At 48.1% G+C, this 19,774-nt stretch overlaps 2 protein-coding genes across 6 annotated transcripts in view; both read left to right on the top strand.

The window, feature by feature from the left end:
- Nucleotides 1–3,599, top strand: part of LOC105472271 (CWC25 spliceosome associated protein homolog) — a 34,291-nt gene extending 30,692 nt beyond the window's left edge. The window contains exons 9-10 of the mRNA XM_011725357.3: nucleotides 30–191; nucleotides 710–3,599. Of these exons, the coding sequence (XP_011723659.1) occupies nucleotides 30–191; nucleotides 710–824 (277 nt within the window). The 3' untranslated portion in view covers nucleotides 825–3,599. The remainder of the gene's footprint in view (nucleotides 1–29; nucleotides 192–709) is intronic.
- Nucleotides 3,600–3,677: 78 nt separating this feature from the next.
- Nucleotides 3,678–19,774, top strand: part of LOC105472427 (phosphatidylinositol-5-phosphate 4-kinase type 2 beta) — a 40,521-nt gene continuing 24,424 nt past the window's right edge. For 2 of the 5 annotated variants that reach the window (XR_011615801.1, XR_011615800.1), the window contains exons 1-2: nucleotides 3,715–3,969; nucleotides 18,522–18,619. Coding sequence is in view for 3 of the 5 variants with exons in the window: in XM_071083048.1 (XP_070939149.1) it covers nucleotides 3,811–3,969; nucleotides 18,522–18,619 (257 nt within the window). In the remaining 2 variants the exon portion in view is untranslated. Of the gene's footprint in view, nucleotides 3,970–5,798; nucleotides 5,823–15,087; nucleotides 15,577–18,521; nucleotides 18,620–19,774 lie in introns of those variants that run through there. The other 3 variants (XM_071083048.1, XM_071083049.1, XM_071083050.1) reach the window with 3 other exon arrangements.

The following is a 19,774-nucleotide window of genomic DNA, read 5'->3' as shown; positions in this document are numbered from 1 at the left end:
CCTGATCGGATGGTTTCTGTGCTCAACAGAAAACTCTCCGCAGAGGAATTAGAGCGAAAACGGCAAGAGATGATGGAAAACGCCAAATGGCGGGAGGAGGAGAGACTGAACATCCTCAAGAGGCACGCTAAAGATGAGGAACGGGAGCAGAGGCTAGAGAAGCTGGACTCCCGGGATGGGAAGTTCATCCAGTGAGTGCATCTTCTTCCTGCCGGGGGCTTTCATGGGGAAGGTCTTAAGATGGCAGGCTGGCAGGTGGTTCACGTTCCAGTGTTTCTGTGTTTGCACATGGAGCCCAGCCTTGTGCAACGAGGCTGCTAGTTACAGGCATTGTAACCTTGGCTGCTACTCCTCGTTTCTGACCACACAGTGGGATGTTTTTCATTTGAGGGGAGGAAAAGTGAATTTGGTATTTTCTAAATCATTGAAATTCCTTGACCTTCCTTTTAAATAAGAATTCATGGCCCAGGAAGCCTTTTTCCAATGAGGCTTTGACTTATTTTGCAAAACAGATACATTTTCCCTCATGGACACTGGTTTAAAAACATTTGGTTCCAGGTGGAGTCACTCAAGTTATCTATGGGGGCTTAAAAGAGGTTGTGGTTTTACAGCTGCTCTATGGCTAACAACCCATTTCCTCTGAAACTGCCAGAATAGTTGACCGATTGAAAATGTTTTTGACTTCCATTTGCCTGTCTTCTCTTCCTAGCCGCATGAAGCTGGAGAGTGCATCTACTTCCTCCCTGGAGGATCGGGTGAAGCGGAATATCTACTCTCTACAGAGAACTTCGCTAGCTCTGGAGAAGAACTTTATGAAAAGATGAAAACTGTCCCCTCTCTTATTGGTTTTCCTGCATTTTCCAGGGAAGCTGCTGACCCCTTAATTCTCTTTATAAGAGTTCGAATGACTTCTTTCACAGATATCAAACCACCACTGTTCAAAGTGACCCTGCTCCATCGAGTCCTGGAACAGCTCACTTCCTTTGTGAGCTAGTGTAACTTGCTTTGTGGGACACTCAGTAACTTTGGGTTTTGACTCTTGAATGGGTGGACACGGGACCATCTTGGTGGGAGTGCTTGTGCCGCTCTGGAAGGCCGTTCCCTGGGGTTGTGATGTTTATCATGCCACTTCCTTCTTACCTGTGCCAACAGACCTATTTCACTGCCTCAGTGTACACCAGACCCTTCAGAAACCTCTCTGGTGTCACCCAGATAGATTATGCTTACGAGACAAATTCATGTTTACTTGATTCAGAAGATAATGTTGCCGGGCGGGGTGGCTCACGCCTGTAATCCCAGCACTTTGGGAGGCCAAGGCAGGTGGATCACGAGGTCAGGAGATCGAGACCATCCTGGCTAACATGGTGAAAACACATCTCTACTAAAAATACAAAAAAACTAGCCAGACATGGTGGTGGACGCCTGTAGTACCAGCTACTCGGGAGGCTGAGGCTGGAGAATGGCGTGAACCCGGGAGGCGGAGCTTGCAGTGAGCCGAGATCGCACCACTGCACTCCAGCCTGGGCAACAGAGCGAGACTTCGTCTCAAAAAAAATAAAAAATTAAAAAAAAAAAAGATAGGCCGGGCGCGGTGGCTCAAGCCTGTAATCCCAGCACTTTGGGAGGCCGAGACGGGCGGATCACGAGGTCAGGAGATCAAGACCATCCTGGCTAACACGGTGAAACCCCGTCTCTACTAAAAAGTACAAAAAAAAAACTAGCCGGGCGAGGTGGCGGGCGCCTGTAGTCCCAGCTACTCAGGAGGCTGAGGCAGGAGAATGGCGGGAACCCGGGAGGCGGAGCTTGTAGTGAGCTGAGATCTGGCCACTGCACCCCAGCCTGGGCGACAGAGCGAGACTCCGTCTCAAAAAAAAAAAAAAGATAATGTGACAGAATGATGTCAGGTTAGGTCAAAGCCAAGGGAGTGACAGAATCTGGAAAATCAAACAATACAAACAGCCCTAAATGAACTGTTAACTATTTGATCTTTGGATGTAAAAGTGTAATGTGTATATGTACAAATGTATAATTCTTACATGCTTTTAAAAAAGGTTAGCTTTGTGAAAATACCTTGTTTGGTCAGTGACTTTACTGGGTAATAGAACCACATTGAACCTTGATGGCAAGGAATAAAATAAGGCAGGCCAGCTCGTTTTTCTCTGAATCTGGCTGATTTAGGAGGAGCCTGGGTTTATCGACAGGATCTGGAGTATCTTCTTTTCCACTGCTTGCAGTCTCCAATGTAGGCAGTGTAAAGGTATAGTAAAATAATTTTAGGAGTCAGAACCAAATTGCCAATATGCTCCATGGCTCCTAAAGGAAAATAAAATGGAAGCTTTTTATTTCACGGCTTCATTTCTTACTGTGTAAGAAATGAAGATTACAATTACAGATTTTCAGGAGTTGTTTGCTAGTCTCTTTCAGTCAGGTACTAAAAAAACAAAAAAAACCCTCAAGGGGCCACTCTTCTATCTTTACTCCTTTTCCCTTCTCTATTCTTTCACCAGAAGCCCTCATTTGACCAATGAACTCCTAGGCCCTCTTGACCCGCACATTAGCAGGGCGATTTCCTTGTTCTGCTAATTCCTAATTCTGCTTAAAATGTATTTGGATTTCTGTTTTTCAACACTTACGATGCCAGGCACTGTAATGCTTGAAACCCGATCTTTCCCTAGAGAATGTAACGTAAGTTTTTTCATTTAATCACTTCATCATGCTTCCTTATGCCGGGGTTAATTATGTTTATTTTATTAATTGGTAATAAAGGCCACATTTATTTTTGTAACTGTTTAAAGAGCGACCACCTGTGGGGTACCATATTTACGAATTTCCATACAGAAAGAACAACGTTGACCTGTGATTTGTGTCGAATATATGGAGATCCCTCATCTGAGAATTATGTAACAAAGCGTGGGGCAGTTTACTCAAATATTTTACGAAATGAGCCAGAGTAAGACGATTAGTGGGATAGGTGTCCGAAGGTGCTGGCAGCCTCTGAGCTCTGACCCTTTGCGGGGAGACCAGGCAGCAGGTGGGTGGGCGCGGGGCCCATTCATAAAAACCAATGTTCCCGGCCTGCTTCTCATTGGCCCTGGGGGAAAGGGGCGTGCCCCGCGGGTGGAGCGCGCCCGGGACCCAGCGGAGTGGGTAGATCCACGCTTGGGTGGAGCGAGGGGGCGTTCCTTGGCTTTCCAGGCTGGACTTCCTCTTCCCCTGGCTGCGTCCCTCCTCTCCCCCGGGGTGGGCATGGTACGTCCCGCCCTCCTCGCATTCCCGCCCCTCCTTCCCTTCCGGAGCGGTGGCGTCGCCGCCATCTTGGCATTCGGGTTGAGGGAAAGAGCCAAACCCTGGCGTTGGGGGGCCCAGGCGGGGAGCCCCTCCCACGATCCACAGCTACGCCTGCCCAGCCCTCCTCCTCTTCCCGCTCCGGTGCGGGGCCCCGAGGCGTTCGGAGGCCAGGCGGGTTTCTGTCAGGCCCGGGGAGGAGGGGCGGGCGGGGCGGCCGCTGCCTCCACGGGACGGGCCGTACCACGCGAGCGGGGAGGACGGGGCCAGGGGACGGCAGGGCTGCTGCACCGCCTGGGGGCGGGGTGCGGAGCGGGCCGGCCGGCTCCCCGGGGCGGGGCGGGAGGGCGGGGCGTGGGGCGGACGGAACCACCGGGGCGGGGTGGGGAGGTAACGGGACGGGCGCGACCATGGTGCGGTAAGGGAGCGGGGGTGGGGATCGGTCCGGGGGAGGCCTGAGGCCGCTGGCTTGTGCGCTGTCTCCACCGCCCCCCTTTCGCCGCCGCCGCCGCCGCCGCCCCGGGCATGTCGTCTAACTGCACCAGCACCACGGCGGTGGCGGTGGCGCCGCTCAGCGCCAGCAAGACCAAGACCAAGAAGAAGCATTTCGTGTGCCAGAAAGTGAAGCTATTCCGGGCCAGCGAGCCGATCCTCAGCGTCCTGATGTGGGGGGTGAACCACACGGTAACCAGCTCCTGCGCGCCCCTCTGAGCGCGGCCCCGCGCGCTCCCACGCCCCCCGCAGCCCTGGGCCTTTACCCCGCAGGCCCTGCCGGTGACGCTTGCCACCCCTCGCCAAGCCACTTGCACGCCCACCCCACCCTTGCACGCCGTTCGGCCCCGTGTACACTCCCCGCACTCCACGCGAGGCCTGGTGTCTCTGTAGTCTGCCGTCGCCACCTCCCCTTCCCTCCAGCCCTTCTGGCTTTCTGCGTGTGGCGTGCTCGCTTGGGGCAGCCCTGGAGCGCAAAGGCAAGGCCTGGGTGCAGTGGAGTCGCTTTCATCCCTGCACCTTCTCCTCTTACTCCCTCACCCTATTTGTTGCATGTATATTTCCTCTTGTTCCTTATAGCCGGCTGCCAGCTCTGTCAAGTAGCAGTGGTCTGCCCAAATAGTCCTCTCTGATCGTTTGTTGTGGCTGCTCAAATTTTCCTATCCTCCAGGCCTCCTTACCCTTGAATGTAGAACTCCACCCTGGGTTTCCTTTTTTTTTTCCTCTTGAACAAGATGTATTAACTGGAGAAGCTTAGGCTTCCTTGAAGCAGACACTTTACCCAGGTGTCTCCGGGTTAGGGAGAAGAGAGAATGGCTATTAACCATTTGAGAGAAGAGGATGCCTGGTTATAAGGAGGGACTATTCATAGTAGAAATAATATGACTTCCCATAGTTTTTGAAGGTGATCATTTCAAAGATGTTGACTTATCTGTTGTGTGGCTGCAAGGGTGTGATGATGCATAGTGATTATGGCCCTAGATAGGAGAGATCGGTCCCCTGGGTCCTTAGGGTGCTTTGAGATTGTTCAACAGCCCCTGCCAGGAAATTGGATGCTGACGGTGTTTGAGCTGGAAGACTGTTTATGTGGTGTTTGTTCAGGGTCTTTCTTCTCCCTTTTCCAACCACTTGCTCTTTGCCTTCTGACCATTTCTTTATGAATCCCCACACTAGGAATGAGCAAAGGAAGTCAAAGGACCCGAAACACCAACTTCACTAACTAGAATTTTGGAATAAGGAGGATCAAGCTTGGGTTTCCTGTGGATTTCAGTTCTTTAGGTTCACTTGTGAGTGCTTGAAATTGCCCACAAGACCAAGCGATGACAAAGAGGGCCAGCAAGACTTTACATTGCTTTGGCAGAGGGGCTGAAGGTGCCTTTGGGTGGAGATGGATGAACCGTAATCTGAGCTAGGGTTTTAGATCTTGACCTGTCATTTAGAAAAGTGCACGTGTAAATTGAGGTCTCTGTGGTTTCTTGGTCTTGGGCAGGTTACTGTTTTCACTGTCATCACTGGTGTTAGTGAGGGTCCTGCCAGGATAGGGAGTACCAGTGGTATAATGCCCAGACCTCTAGGAGCTGCTTCGGGCCAACAATCCAGCCCAGTTTGTGACTCGGTCTTCCTGCTGCCCCAGGGGTTATCTGACAGCATTTCTAGGGAAACTGGGTGATCAGAATATGAACCCCGTGTCCCTTTCTGGAAGTCACTCCTTGATTTTGTTCTGCATCCTGCTTCTCACTCTACCAGGCCTCTCTCTGCCAGTTCTGTTTCTCACAGAAAGCAACCCGTCTGTAGAGAACTGGTAGAGGCCTGAGAGTCAGGTGTATTACAGCTAGCCACAAGGAACTTCGGGTCCCTCATTTTACACATGAAGAAAAGGAGGCCTCGGGTGGAGGATTAGCTTGCCTGTGGTCACAGCAAGAGATGCCACTCATTGTCTAGCACCATGGGACTGTATCAGCCAAGGGTGGTGCCTGAGTGGCTGGTCTTGTTTTCTTTGCCTCCTGTTGCTTTTTCTCTCTCTCAGCCAAGTCTCAGGATAGATGGTAAGTTATAGTCTGGTCAGAGAAGGTGAGTGTATGCTCTGGGTTATGTGCCTATGCATGTCAGGTCCTGGGAGTGTGTGTGATGCATGGTGTTCCGAGAGGCAGGCATGAGTCTGTCCAGATGTGGGTATGAAGCTTCTCAATAGCTGATGATTAGGTATCTGTGAGTCCTACTCTCTTGGACAAAGTGGTCATCTTTTTTCTTTGCTAACTTTAAGTTGAAAGTTTGTTTGAGGGGCTAGTTGGAAGGGCATTGACTTTAAGCAAGATCTGTGCAGCTAGACATAATGAACAGGCACCTCATGGGAACTTCCCACCACTGCCCTGGACAGGCTACGCTTCAGAGGCCAGTTAGTCCTAAGTTTTACTGCTTCATCCTGGTCTGCAGTAAGGTCTAGTACTTCAGTGTCCCCATTTGGAAACTGGAGACATCTGCCTAGAAGAAGAGTGTATAATCTTGCACCTGTCTAAGGGATCAGGGCCACATTGCCGTCGGTGGACTGCTGCACTTTTTTGGAGATTTCCCCCCTTCAAAAAAAGCCTACTTTGTAACATTTTGTCATCTGAGATTTCAGATACTGCCTTTTCTTTTCTTTTCTTCTTTTTTTTTTTTTTGAGACGGAGTCTCGCTCTGTTGCCCAGGCGACAGAGTGGCCGGATCTCAGCTCACTGCAAGCTCCGCCTCCCGGGTTCACGCCATTCTCCTGCCTCAGCCTCCCGAGTAGCTGGGACTACAGGCGCCCGCCACCTCGCCCGGCTAGTTTTTTGTATTTTTTTAGTAGAGACGGGGTTTCACCGTGTTAGCCAGGATGGTCTCGATCTCCCGACCTTGTGATCCGCCCGTCTCAGCCTCCCAAAGTGCTGGGATTACAGGCTTGAGCCACCGCGCCCGGCGATACTGCCTTTTCTTTAGTTTCTCACCTGTTTAGGCATGCTAGTAGTCTGTGGCTAATGGTGTATCAGATAGGAACGATGGATATGTCTTTACAGCAAAAGTTAGTTACCCTTTCATGAGGTGATTGGTTTACTTCTAGGTGGAAAAAGAGAGGACTTTGAACTTGGTGTTATCACAGAAGCTGCTCTCATGGACGAGAGCCCGTGGATTTTGTGGAGGAAGAATGTGTAGGAAACAAGGAGAAAAGTCAGAAGACTTTGCACCTGTCAGGGAAGAACTAGTGAAGAGCGAAAACCAGTGTTTTAGTGGATGAAATACAGTTCCAAGGGTTTGGAATTAGGGAAGAGATGGCCTCAGAGAGGAGCATGGAGACTATGGGAGGTAGACCTGGCTTGATACTTGTTGGCCATTTTAAGAACCAGGTATGTGTGAAACCTTACCATGGGGATCAGAGGAGCAGGAGCAGTTGATGGTAACTCTGTATTTAACCATTTGAGGAACTGTCAAACTGTTCTCTAAAGTGGCTGTACCATTTTACATGTCTACCAGCAGTGTATAAGAGTTCCGGTATCTCTGCATCCTTGTCAACACTTGTTACTGTCTTTTTAAAGACATTAAAGTCATTCTGTTGGGTGTGAATTGGTATCACATTGTGATTTTTTTTTTTTTTCCCCGAGACAGAGAGTCTCACTCTGTCGCCCAGGCTGGAGTGCAGTAGTGTGATCTCGGCTCACCGCAACCTCCGCCTCCTGGGTTCAAGCAATTCTCCTGCTTCAGCTTCCTCAGTAGCTGGGATTACAGGCACCTGCCACCACGCCCGGCTAATTTTTGTATTTTAGTAGAGATGAGGTTTCACCATGTTGGCCAGGCTAGTCTCAAACTCCTGACCTCAGGTGATCCACCTGCCTCAGCCTCCCGAAGTGCTGGGATTACAGGCATGAGTCACTGCACCCAGCCTCATTGTGACTTTGATTGGCATTTCTGTGATAGCTAATGATGTTGAGCATCTTTTCATGTACTTATTGGCCATTTATACATATTCTTTTTTTTTTTTTTTTTTTTTTTGAGACGGAGTCTCGCTGTGTCTCCCAGGCTGGAGTGCAGTGGCGTGATCTAGGCTCACTGCAAGCTCCGCCTCCCGGGTTCACGCCATTCTCCCGCCTCAGCCTCCCAAGTAGCTGAGACTACAGGCGCCCGCCACCACGCCCGGCTAGTTTTTTGTATTTTTAGTAGAGACGGGGTTTCACCATGATAGTCTCGATCTCCTGACCTCGTGATCCACCCGCCTCGGCCTCCCAAAGTGCTGGGATTACAGGCTTGAGCCACTGCGCCCGGCCTACATATTCTTTTCTTTGTTTTTTTCCTTGAGACAGTCTTGCTCTGTCACCCAGGCTGGAGTGCCACGATCTCGGTTCACTGTAACCTCCACCTCCTGGGTTCAAGTGATTCTCCTGCCTCAGCCTCCTGAGTACCTGGGATTACAGGTGCCCGCCACCACGCCCAGCTAACTTGTGTTTTCTTAGCAGATACGGGGTTTCACCATGTTGGCCAGGCTGGTCTCAAACTACTGACCTCAGGTGATCCACCTGCCTTGGCTTCCCGGAGTGCTGGGATTACAGGCGTGCGCCGCCGCGCCCGGCCTGTACATTTTCTTTTTGTTGTTGTTGTAGAGACAGGGTCTCACTTTGTTGTCCAGGCTGGTCCTGAACTCCTGGCCTCAAGTGGTCCTCCTGCCTTGGCCTCCAAAAGGACTGGGATTGCAGGCATGAGCCACCATCCCCAGCCTTCACTGGTATCTTTTCTTTGGAGATTGTCTATTAAATTCTTTGCCCATTTACAAAAATCTTTTTGCCCATTATTAAATTGGGTTGTCTTCTTATTATTGCGTTATAAGAATTCTTTTTATATTCTAGATACAGGTCCCTTATCATATATATGATTTGCAAATATTTTATCCCATTCATTGAGTTGTCTTTTTCATTTTTCTTTTTTTTTTTTTTTGAGATAGAGTTTTTGCTCTGTCGCCCTGGCTGAAGTGCAGTGGCGCAATCTTGGCTCACTGCAACCTCGGCCTGCCAGCTTCAAGCAATTCTCCTGCCACATTCTTCTGAGTAGCTGGGATTGCAGGGACCCGCCACCACACCAGGCTAATTTTTGTATTTTTAGTAGAGATGGGGTTTTGCCGTGTTGGCCAGACTGGTCTCGAACTCCTGGCCTCAAGCAATCCCCCCGCCTCGGCCTCCCAAAGTGGTGGGATTACAGGCATGAGCCACTGCACCTGACCTGCCTTTTTCATTTTTCTTATGGTATCTTTTGAAGTTCAAGTTTTTACCTTTAATAAAGTCCAATTTATCTGTTTTTTTGTTGTGTGTGCTTTTGGTGTTATATCTAAGAAGACGTTGCCTAACCCAAGGTCATGAAGATTTACTCGTTTGTTTTGTTCTCAAACTTCTGGCCTCAAGTAGTCCTCCCAACTAGAGTTTCAGCTCTTTCTTTCTTTTTTTATTTTATTTTATTTTATTGTGGTCAGAACATTTAACATGAGATCTACTCTCATAACAAAATTTTAGGTGTACATTTATGTTATTGATTACCATGGGAACAGTGTCATAGCGCAGCTCTCTAGAGCGTATTCATCTCGCTTGACTGAAACTTTATGCCTACTGATTAACTCCCCATCTCCCCGTGCCCCCAGCCCCTGGCAACCACCATTCCACTCTTTGTTTCTGTGAATTTGACTGTTTTGAAACCTGATATAAGGAGAATCATGCAATATATGTCTTTCTGCAACTAGCTGATCTCACTTAGCGTAATGTCCTCAAGGTTCGTCCATGTTGCATATTGCAGAATTTCCTTCTTTTATTAAGGCTGAATAGTATTCTGTTGTATATGTGTACCACATTTTCTTTATCATCTGCTGATGGATTTGTTTTCACATCTTAGCTCTTGTGAATAGTGCTGGAGTATGTATAGTTTTAGCTCTTACATTTAAGTCTATAATCCATTTTGAGTTCACTTTTGGGTATGGTGTGAGGGACAGATTTATTCTTTAGTCTGCTCAATTTCTCTCCTACATTCCACCCCAGTTCTGTTCTGTCCATACATTTTCTTTCTTTCTTTTTTTTGAGGCAGAGTCTTGCACTCTCGCCCAGGCTGAAGTGCAGTGGCACAATCATGGCTCAGTGAAGCCTCTGCCTCCCCAGGCTCAGGTGATTCTCCTGCCTTAGCCACCCGAGTAGCTGGGACTACAGGCACATGCCACCTCACGTGACTAATTTTTGTATTTTTTGAAGAGTCGGGGTTTTGCCATGTTGCCCAGGCTGGTGGCTGGTCTTGAACTCCTGGGCTTAAGCGATTTGCCTGCCTCGGTCTTCCAAAGTGCTAGGATTACAGGCATGAGCCACCGACCTCCTTTACCTGTCTTTTTCTCTTGCCCTACTGCTTTATAAATCTTCAGAGGGGACTGGCGTGGTGGCGCATGCCTGTAATCCTAGCACTTTGGGAGGCCAAGGCAGGTAGATCACCTGAGGTCAGGAGTTCAAGACCAGCCTTGCCAACATGGTGAAACCTTGTCTCTACTAAAAATACAAAAATTAGCCGGGCATGGTGGCACATGTCTGTAATCCCAGCTACTTGGGAGGCTGAGGCAGGAAAATTGCTTGAACCCGGGAGACGGAGGTTGCAGTGAGCCAAGATCGCGCCATTGCACTCCAGCCTGGGTGACAAGAGCAAAAGTCCATCTCAAAAAAAAAAATAATAATTCTTCGGAGAAGGCAGGGAGCAGTGGCTTATGCCTGTGATCCCAGCACTTTGGGAGGCCGAGTAGGGTGGATCACTTGAGATCAGGAGTTTGACACCAGCCTGGCCAACATGGCAAAACCCTGTCTCTACTAAAAATACAAAAATTTGCCAGGTGTGGTGGCGTGCGACTGTAATCTCAGCTACCCAAGAGGCTGAGGCGGGAGAATGGCTTGAACCCAGGAGACGGAGGTTGCAGTGAGCAGAGATTGTGCCATTGCACTCCAGCCTGGGCAACAGAGCGAGACTCCGTTTCAAAAAAAAATCTTTAGAGAATGTTCCTGCTCAGGCCTTTGAATGAAGTTTCTTTTAGCAGGCCTTCCCACCTCACAGGGAACAGTGGGACTCAAATAGCGGGAGAAGGAGAAAGCAAGATATGGAAAGGAGGAGTAAACACGGGTAGATTTATTGGCTCCTGTGGCCCTCTCTTCCTCTCTGGAGTCGCAGTTCTTGCTTTGGACCTCCTCGGGCCTGTGAGTGTATTTCTACCATGTTATGTTTTCTTTTTTTTTTTTTTTTTTCTGAGACGGAGTCTCGCTCTGTCGCCCAGGCTGGAGTGCAGTGGCCGGATCTCAGCTCACTGCAAGCTCCTCCTCCCGGGTTTACGCCATTCTCCTGCCTCAGCCTCCCGAGTAGCTGGGACTACAGGCGCCCGCCACCTCGCCCGGCTAGTTTTTTGTATTTTTTAGTAGAGACGGGGTTTCACCGTGTTAGCCAGGATGGTCTCCATCTCCTGACCTCGTGATCCGCCCGTCTCGGCCTCCCAAAGTGCTGGGATTCACAGGCTTGAGCCACCGCGCCCGGCCGCATGTCATGTGTTCTGATAGTGGCAGGTAAGAAGTGATTGCTGGTGGTGGCCAGCCCACTGCTGAACCGACAACAGAGGACTGGAACACGTCAGGAAACCTGCATGCCTAGTCCAGGCCTCCTGGGTAACAATTCCTATGAAGGTCACACAGGGAAGTGGAGGCTTCTGGACGCAGAAGTTCACCAGACTAGAACTAGCTGCTGAATTTTCATCTCCATGTTGCATATTGCAGAATTTTCTTCTTTTTTTAAAGGCTGAATAGTATTCTGTTATATACGTACAACAGAATCATATCTGGCACTTTGGGAGACTGAGGTGGGTGGGTTGCTTGAGCTCAGGGCTTTGAAACCAGCCTGGGCAACATGGTGAAACCTTGTCACTACTAGAAATACAAAAAATTAGCTGGGTATGGTGGCACACCTGTAGTCCCATCTACTCGGGAGGCTGAGATGGGAGAATCACCTGAGCTCAGGAAGTTGAGGCTGCAGTGAGCTGAGATCGCACTACTGCCCTCCAGTCTGTCTTATGGAAGTGAGATGCTGTCTCAATCAATCAGTCAGTCAGTCAATAAAGGAATGTTCATCTCCAGTAGATCAGCATAAAGTGAACTCATTGCTCTTTTTTTTTTTTTTTTTAAGACAGAGTCTTGCTCTGTTGCCTAGGCTGGAATGCAGTGGTGCGAACTCAACTCATTGCAAGCTCTGCCTCATAGGTTCACGCCATTCTCCTACCTCAGCCTCTCCAGTAGCTGGGACTACAGGCGCCCGCCATCACGCCTGGCTAAATTTTTTTGTATTTTTTATAGTAGAGATGGGGTTTCACTGTGTTAGCCATGATGGTCTCTATCTCCTGACTTCATGATCCGCCTGCCTCGGCCTCCCAAAGTGCTGGGATTACAGGCATGAGCCACTGCACCTGGCCAACTCATTGCTCTTGAATTGTTTCTCACTGAGCTTGGTTAGCCCTCTCATCATTTATGCTGATGGCTCATGGAATTAATCATGTGGATATTCCAAAAACCACTTAAGTGACCTGAGATACAACAGACTTACCCTTCCTATTAAGTTGTATTTAGCATGATATTTGAGTGAGTTGGCATTCCACAAGTGCACTTCTCCTGGAGGGGAAAGAGTCTGGCCCAGCGTGCTAGAGATAGAAAAGGAAAGGCACATCCTTCTAAAACATTGCTTTAGGAGCTTCTGTGCTTCAAAACCTTTAGTACTACACTCCCTTTTATTTACTAGATAAAGTTTATTCTTCTCTCTCTGGCATTTAAGACTCTCTACAGTCTGGTCATAGCTTCAGTAGCTCACCTTAACCTAGCGCATCCTCCAGACCATGCGCCTTATGGCACAGGCACACCAGTCTTGCCGTTTTCTTTTCTTCATTTATCCCACTGTTAGCCATCCTTCAGTTCTCAACTCCCTCCTTTTTCCTATCCACACATTCCTCCAAACAACTACTATATGCCAGTCATTGTGCCGGGGACACACAAATGGGTAAGATAGAGTCTCTTCCTTCAAGGGACTCACAGACTCGTTGAGAAACCAGACATGTAGACAAGTAATTACTTAAGTACACATAATATTTAGAACATAAAGATACACAGAGGCGGAAGTAGGTAATTCAACCTGGGTGAGATAAAAAAGCTCTCCCAGAGGAAGTGTCATTTAGCCAGCTCTTGGATGAACCTCTTAGCTTTGTTCCTTCTTCTGTTCCTACTGCCTGTTTTATTGTCTGTCACCTGAACTATTGTAATGGCCCCATAAATGGTCTTGCTGCTGCTTTCCTTTCTCTTTTCCAATCCGTACTTTATTTTTACCCCAGAATTACCTTTCGGTATCACTCATCTGATTGTGTGACTTCCCAGACTTAAACCAGAGAGTGTCCCATTGCCTTTATAGTCAAGTCCAGATTTATCATACTGTGGACAAACTTAAGTTCAAACCCAGACTCTGCCCCTTATTACTAGTATGCTTTGGAGCAATAATTTTTTTTCACTGAGCTTTTCATGTCCTGTAAGGTGGGCATCACACTCTCCTTGCAGTGGTATGGATAGAGACAAGGAAGAGAAAATTCTACCTTAGGCAAGGTAGCTAGCCATAGAAAGGATTACACAGCCCAGCATAAAGAGCCCAGGTTTTGGCACCAGACAGGCCTGGGATCAAATCCTGACTGCACATACTGTCTGTGTGACTTTCAGAAAGGTACCCTTTTCTCTGAACCTCTTTTGCAAAGTCAAATTAGTAATACTTTATGTGACTGTTAAGTATTACAAGTAATAGAATAGAATATATATGATTTATGTGTGATATATAATGAGGTAAAGCACTGGCCACTTACAGGCATTCAATAAATAGAAGCATCTGTTCTATTTATTATAGAATAATATTTATTAATACAATATTTGTATAATATTTATTAATGTGCTAGACTGATGACCTGTCTTTCTGTATTACCTCCCTCCACTCATTATTTCCGTCCTATGATGCTGCCTTCTGTCTCTGGAACCATCCCTGCAGACGCACTCACCATTTCTAGAATGGGCAGTATACTTTCACAGCTCAGGCTTGATTCTGACTTCCTACGGCCTGGGATTTCCTTCCTTTCATTTTTGGGAGAACTTTCATCCTAGGCTTTACTCAAGTGTGTTTCTCTGTAGCTTCCTCTAGCAACCATCCCCCTCTCCCATGCAGAATCAATACTTACTTTTTTTTTTTTTTTTTTTTTTTGAGACAGAGTCTTGTTCTGTCACCCAGGCTGGAGTGCAGTGGCACAATCTCAGCTCATTTCAACCTCTGCCTCCTGGATTCAAGCAATCCTGCCTCACCTTCGTGAGTAGCTGGGACTACAGGCACACGCCACCATGCCCAACTAATTTTTATATTTTTAGTAGAGACTGGGTTTTACCATATTGGCCAGGCTGGGCTTGAACTCCTGGCCTCAGGTAATCTACCTGCCTTGGCCTCCCAAAGTGCTGGGATTATAGGCGTGAGCCACCACGCCCAGCTCTGGAGATGTCTTTTTGTTTTTGTATTCCCAGCTCCTAGCATATAGTAAGGCCCTTGATACACTGAGTAGAAGTAAATTGAATAGAAATTTGGCAGTCTGGCTGGGTGAGGTGGCTCACACCTGTAATCCCAGCACTTTAGGAGACCAAGGCAGGTGGATCACCTGAGGTTGGGAGTTCAAGACCAGCCTGACCAACATGGAGAAACCCCATCTCTACTAAAAATACAAAATTAGCTGGGCGTGGTGGTGGCACATGCCTTATAATCCTAGCTACTCAGGAGGCTGAGGCAGGAAAGTTGATTGAACGCGGGAGGCGGAGGTTGCAGTGAATGCGCCATGGCACTCTAGCCTGGGCAACAAGAGCAAAGCTCTATCTCAGAAAAAAAAAAAAAAAAAGGCCGGGCGCGGTGGCTCAAGCCTGTAATCCCAGCACTTTGGGAGGCCGAGACGGGCGGATCACGAGGTCAGAAGATCGAGACCATCCTGGCTAACCTGGTGAAACCCCATCTCTACTAAAAAATACAAAAAACTAGCCAGGCGAGGTGGCGGGCGCCTGTAGTCCCAACTGCACAGGAGGCTGAGGCAGGAGAATGGCGTAAACCCGGGAGGCGGAGCTTGCAGTGAGCTGAGATCCGACCACTGCACTCCAGCCTGGGCAACAGAGCGAGACTCCGTCTCAAAAAAAAAAAAAAAAAAATTGGCAGTCTGAGCCAGATTAGGAAAGACCTTGAATGCCAGGCTAAGCAGTTAAAACTTTACCCTGAGGTTGATGATGAGCCGTGGAAGATTTCTAAGCAGGAGTGTAACATGATCTTGTAGATTTTTCCAATGTCAAGTGCTCTTGGTGCAATACTAGGAGAGGCATTAGGTGCCTTGTTTCTGGCCTGCTGTGTGAGGACTGGGAGCCTGACCCTCTGACCATGCTGGCCTCATCCTTCTCTGAGCCTCTGCTGTTCTTGATGTCTGTAACCCTGGATTCTCACTTAATTGTATACTGCTTTGACTTTGAGTGGTGTCAGGGGATTTTCTCATCTCCCTGATGAGATTATAAGCCTCCTGTTTCTTTTGCGTGTACAACACTTTCTCCCCTTGTGTTCTCCTTCTCCCACACACTTACCTAACAGAATGAAGCACGTAGTAGATATTTCAATAGGAACTGTTCAACTGAAATGGAAAAGAACATAATAATATGGCTAATTCCTACAGTGAATCATCTATGTGTGGCCTAGTAGAAATGAGGGGTAAGTCTCCCCTAGTTGAGATATGGATTGTTCACCAATATTAGCTGAGTTAAAAATTTCCTAGGCTGAGCCAGGCACGGTGGCTTGCGTCTGTAATCCCAGCACTTTGGGAGGCTGAGGCGGGCAGATCACGAAGTCAGGAGTTTGAGACCAGCCTGACCGACATGGTGAAACCCCATCTCTACTAAAAAGACAAAAATTAGCAGGGTGTGGTGACATGCGCCTGTAATCCCAGCTACTCAGGAGACTGAGGCAGGAGAATCACTTTAACCCACGAGGCAGAGGTTGCAGTGAGCCGAGATTCTGTCAGTGCACTCCAGCCTGGGCAACAGAGCGAGACTCGGTCTCAAAAAAAAAAAAAAAATTCCTAGACCAGGCACAGTGGCTCATGCTTGTAATCCCAGCACTTTGGGAGGCCAAGGCAGGTAGATTACTTGAGGTCAGGGATTCGAGACCAGCCTGGCTAACGTGTCTCTACTAAAAATATAAAAGTTAGCCAGGCATGGTGGCGCCTGCTTGTAATCCCAGTTGCTTGGGAGGCTGAGGCAGGAGGATCGCTTGAGCCCTGTGGCAGAGGTTGCAGTGAGTCAAGATCGCACCTCTGCACTGCAGTCTGGGCAACAGAGTGAGACTGTGTCTCGGAAGGAAAAAAAAAGAACATTTCCTGCTATTGGGATATATAATCAACAATAGAGATGAAGTGAGAACAAGACTTAGAGAATTAATGAATAGAACATTCCTGAATAGTTCCTTTAGAATAACTTATCTTGGCTAACAGCCAATTGATTCCTCTCAAGCTAGTGTTTTAGTCTCTTTTAGTTCCCCCAGTGTCATGTCCTGGCCTTGGCAGCAAGTCTGGATCTTAGACTAACCCAGAATCAATTTGTAGCAGGCACTTTAACTTTTTGCTCTACAAGCATACTCTGAGCCAATGGCATGTTCTTTCTGTCATGGAGGTATGAGCCAGAAAAGGCAGAACTGCGTAAGAGCCTTGAACCTTTTTTTTTTTTTTTTTTTTTGAGACGGAGTCTCGCTCTGTCACCCAGGCTGGAGTGCAGTGGCACAATCTGGGCTCACTGCAAGCTCCGCCTCCTGGGTTCACGCCATTCTCCTGCCTCAGCCTCCCAAGTAGCTGGGACTACAGGCACCCGCCACCACACCCGGCTAATTTTTTGTATTTTTAGTAGAGACAGGGTTTCACCATGTTTGCCAGGATTATCTCGATCTCCTGACCTCATGATCCGCCCACCTCGACCTCCCAAAGCGTTGGGATTACAGGCGTGAGCCACCGTGCCCAGCCGAGCACTGAACTCTTTGTATCTGTTTTCCCTTTAAGTCTCAGAGCCAGGCTTGGTATGCCAGGAAAAAGGAAATGGGCAGCCACCACGAATTGTTTTTGTTGGCAGAAAAACAAGGAAGTGGAATGGTTTCCTCTAGGCATAGATTTAACAATCACATTCTCTTGTGAGCACCCCATGGAATGGGAACTGGCATGACTCTTTGGGATTTTTTTGGCTATTGAGAGGATTTAGCCAATGAAGGGTATCACAGAGCTGGATACTGGAAATTTAAAAATCAACTTTATTAAGGAATAATTTATGTGTAATAAGTGTGAGTATTTTAAGTATACAATTTGATGAATTTCAGCAAATATATATGCTCATGTAACCATCACCCCAAACAACATATAAAACATTCTGTCACCGTAGAATCATACTTTTCATGTCCCTTTACACTCAGCAACCCCTGCCCTCTGGCCAGGCAACTCATCTCATTTCTTTCATTATAGATGCCTGTTGTAGAATTTCATATAAATGGGATCATACAGGATACACTCTTGTGTCTATGTCAGTTTTTGCCACAGTTTACTGAGTCTCTGCTCCACTGCCAACTTATAAACTACCCCTCCCCCAGCACCCCTCTCCAAACGCATGCATTCCTATGGCTTCCTTCATTTCTCCTTGAGTAAATTGGGTTTTTTCCCAACGCTAGGAAGGTATGGTTCCCTAGCCCAGTTACTGCGTTAACTTGAACTTCCTCCATTCTCTGACATTTCTAAATAAAAAACGTTTGGAACATAAAAGGGGCAGCCAATTAAATGCCATTTCCCCCATTTATGCTCCTGGAGGAGTTCTGGTGACTCTAGGTTATCCCCTCACTGCCACCTGGGGCCTCATTGAGATAATAGGATTTGCAAGGAAAGTGTCTGGGAGACACAAGGCTGTGCCCCCTCCCCCCAGTCCATTAAGTCGGGACTAAGGTTTCCTCTGTAAATCCTGAATGCATTAGTGGCAACTGGGTTGAGGGTCAAATGTCAGATACTTTGCTGTGATGGGAGAGGACATCTGTGGTTAATTAGACCACTAATTGGCTAAACTCGATGTGGGGAAGGGCAGGATCTGCCCTCATCTCTGCACCAATGGAAAACCAGCTGTCTGTCCAGGATCCAGCTCCCTGAAGGGATGAAAGACAGAAGGTTTGTTTGCAGTAGAGGAAAGGCATCCTGCCCCATCTGCCCCAGTTTAGTGTATGGCAGGACTTGACACAGGAACTGGCCTCACTTTATTTTATTTTCTCTTTTGAGACATGATCTCACTCGTGCCCAGGCTAGAGCGCAGTGCAGTGGCGCAATCATAGCTCACTGCAACCTCAAACTCCTGGCCTCAATCAATCCTCCCACCTCAGCCTCCTGAGTAGCTAGGACAAGAGGTGTACACCACTATGCCTGGCTAATGTGTTTAATTTTTTTTTTTTTTTTGAGACAAAGTCTCACTCTTGTTACCCAGGCAGTGGTGTGATCTCAGTGTGCTTTTGTTTCAAAAAAACAAAAAGAGAGGGAAACTTGTACATGCTTTAAGCGAGATTGTGACATCCACATTGTAGCTTAGTGTCTCCGAGGCACGTGGCCTCCTGGCTGAGAGCCTTACGTTCTCCTTGCTTTTCAGATCAATGAGCTGAGCAATGTTCCTGTTCCTGTCATGCTAATGCCAGATGACTTTAAAGCCTACAGCAAGATCAAGGTGGACAATCATCTCTTCAATAAGTAAGTCGTCTACTGAGTGGACTCAGGTTTGTGGCAGTCCTTTCCCTCAAGTCAGAGGTTTCTGAAGCCTCGTGCATGGCGGGAGCCAAGGCAGCACCTGGCAGGGTGTGACAGCAGCACCTGGATCTCAGAGCTGACAAACTGGCCAGGAAACTGCATTCGCTATGTGCCTCTCATCCTAGTATTGTCATCATCTCATTCGTTTATCAGCCTACCTCTGGTGTCCCTTGGGGCACGTGGCTGGGCCTAGGGTGATTCATCTAGAGCCAGCTCAGGTGGGAGTGAGCTGCTCTGGAGCTGAGGTATCCAGTGTGAGACTGTAGCAGTGGCCCCATCTTGATCTTAGTCTGAGGCAGGAGGTTGCCAGGCATGTTCCTGGCCTGGGATGCCGCCAGGCTCTTTTCTGTTTGGCTGGTGTATGAGCCACAGGCGGAGCATGGGGCTTGAGGGCACGCTACCCAGAGTAGCACTTCCCATTTTTGTGTGTTGTTACTTCTTAGATTAGCACCAGTGTCTGAAGGTTGTCTCAGATATTGTTGGAAACACTAGCGGCCGCCTCACCTGGCACAGTTTTGGGCCTGCTTTAAGCCCTTTGGGGCCTGGATTTTCCATCCCTCTGTGGACCACCCCAGGACTATTTGCTGCTCACACTTTCTCCTTTCTGCATGTGAATCCTGGTTCTATTCTTCATTGTCTCACAGTCCCCACCACTTCACTAGCTGGGTTCTGTCACCCCACCATTCCCAGACTGTTAGTCCAGAAGAGAAGATTGACTTGAGAACGTCCCTTAGTGACCTCCCTCTGCCATAGTAAGTAATACCATCTTGTTCTAGAAGCTGTCTGTCTCCATAGCTGCCACTTGTTAAGTGGCCACCTAAGGAGGGAGAGGCAGCCCTCAACTCAAGAGGCCAGAAAGAAGGTTGTTCTGACCCAGAGGTCAGGGCTCTGGAAGTGGGCATTGCACCACTACCCACTTCAGGGTCCATGGCCTCTGGTAAGGTGCTGCCTCCTTGATATCTTGGCCTAAAGCAGAGAACCCAATCTCTTATTTTCTTCTATTTTATTCCTTTTTGTCCTTCCAACAACTGTGTGTGTGTTTTTTTTTTGGTTGTTGTTTTTGAGACAGAGTTTTGCTCTTGTTGCCCAGGCTGGAGT

The sequence above is a fragment of the Macaca nemestrina genome, chromosome 17 (genome assembly GCF_043159975.1).
Source record: "Macaca nemestrina isolate mMacNem1 chromosome 17, mMacNem.hap1, whole genome shotgun sequence".
Lineage (NCBI taxonomy): Eukaryota > Metazoa > Chordata > Mammalia > Primates > Cercopithecidae > Macaca > Macaca nemestrina.
Note: the sequence above shows the minus strand (reverse complement) of the source record. Positions and strands in the feature narration are given on the sequence as shown.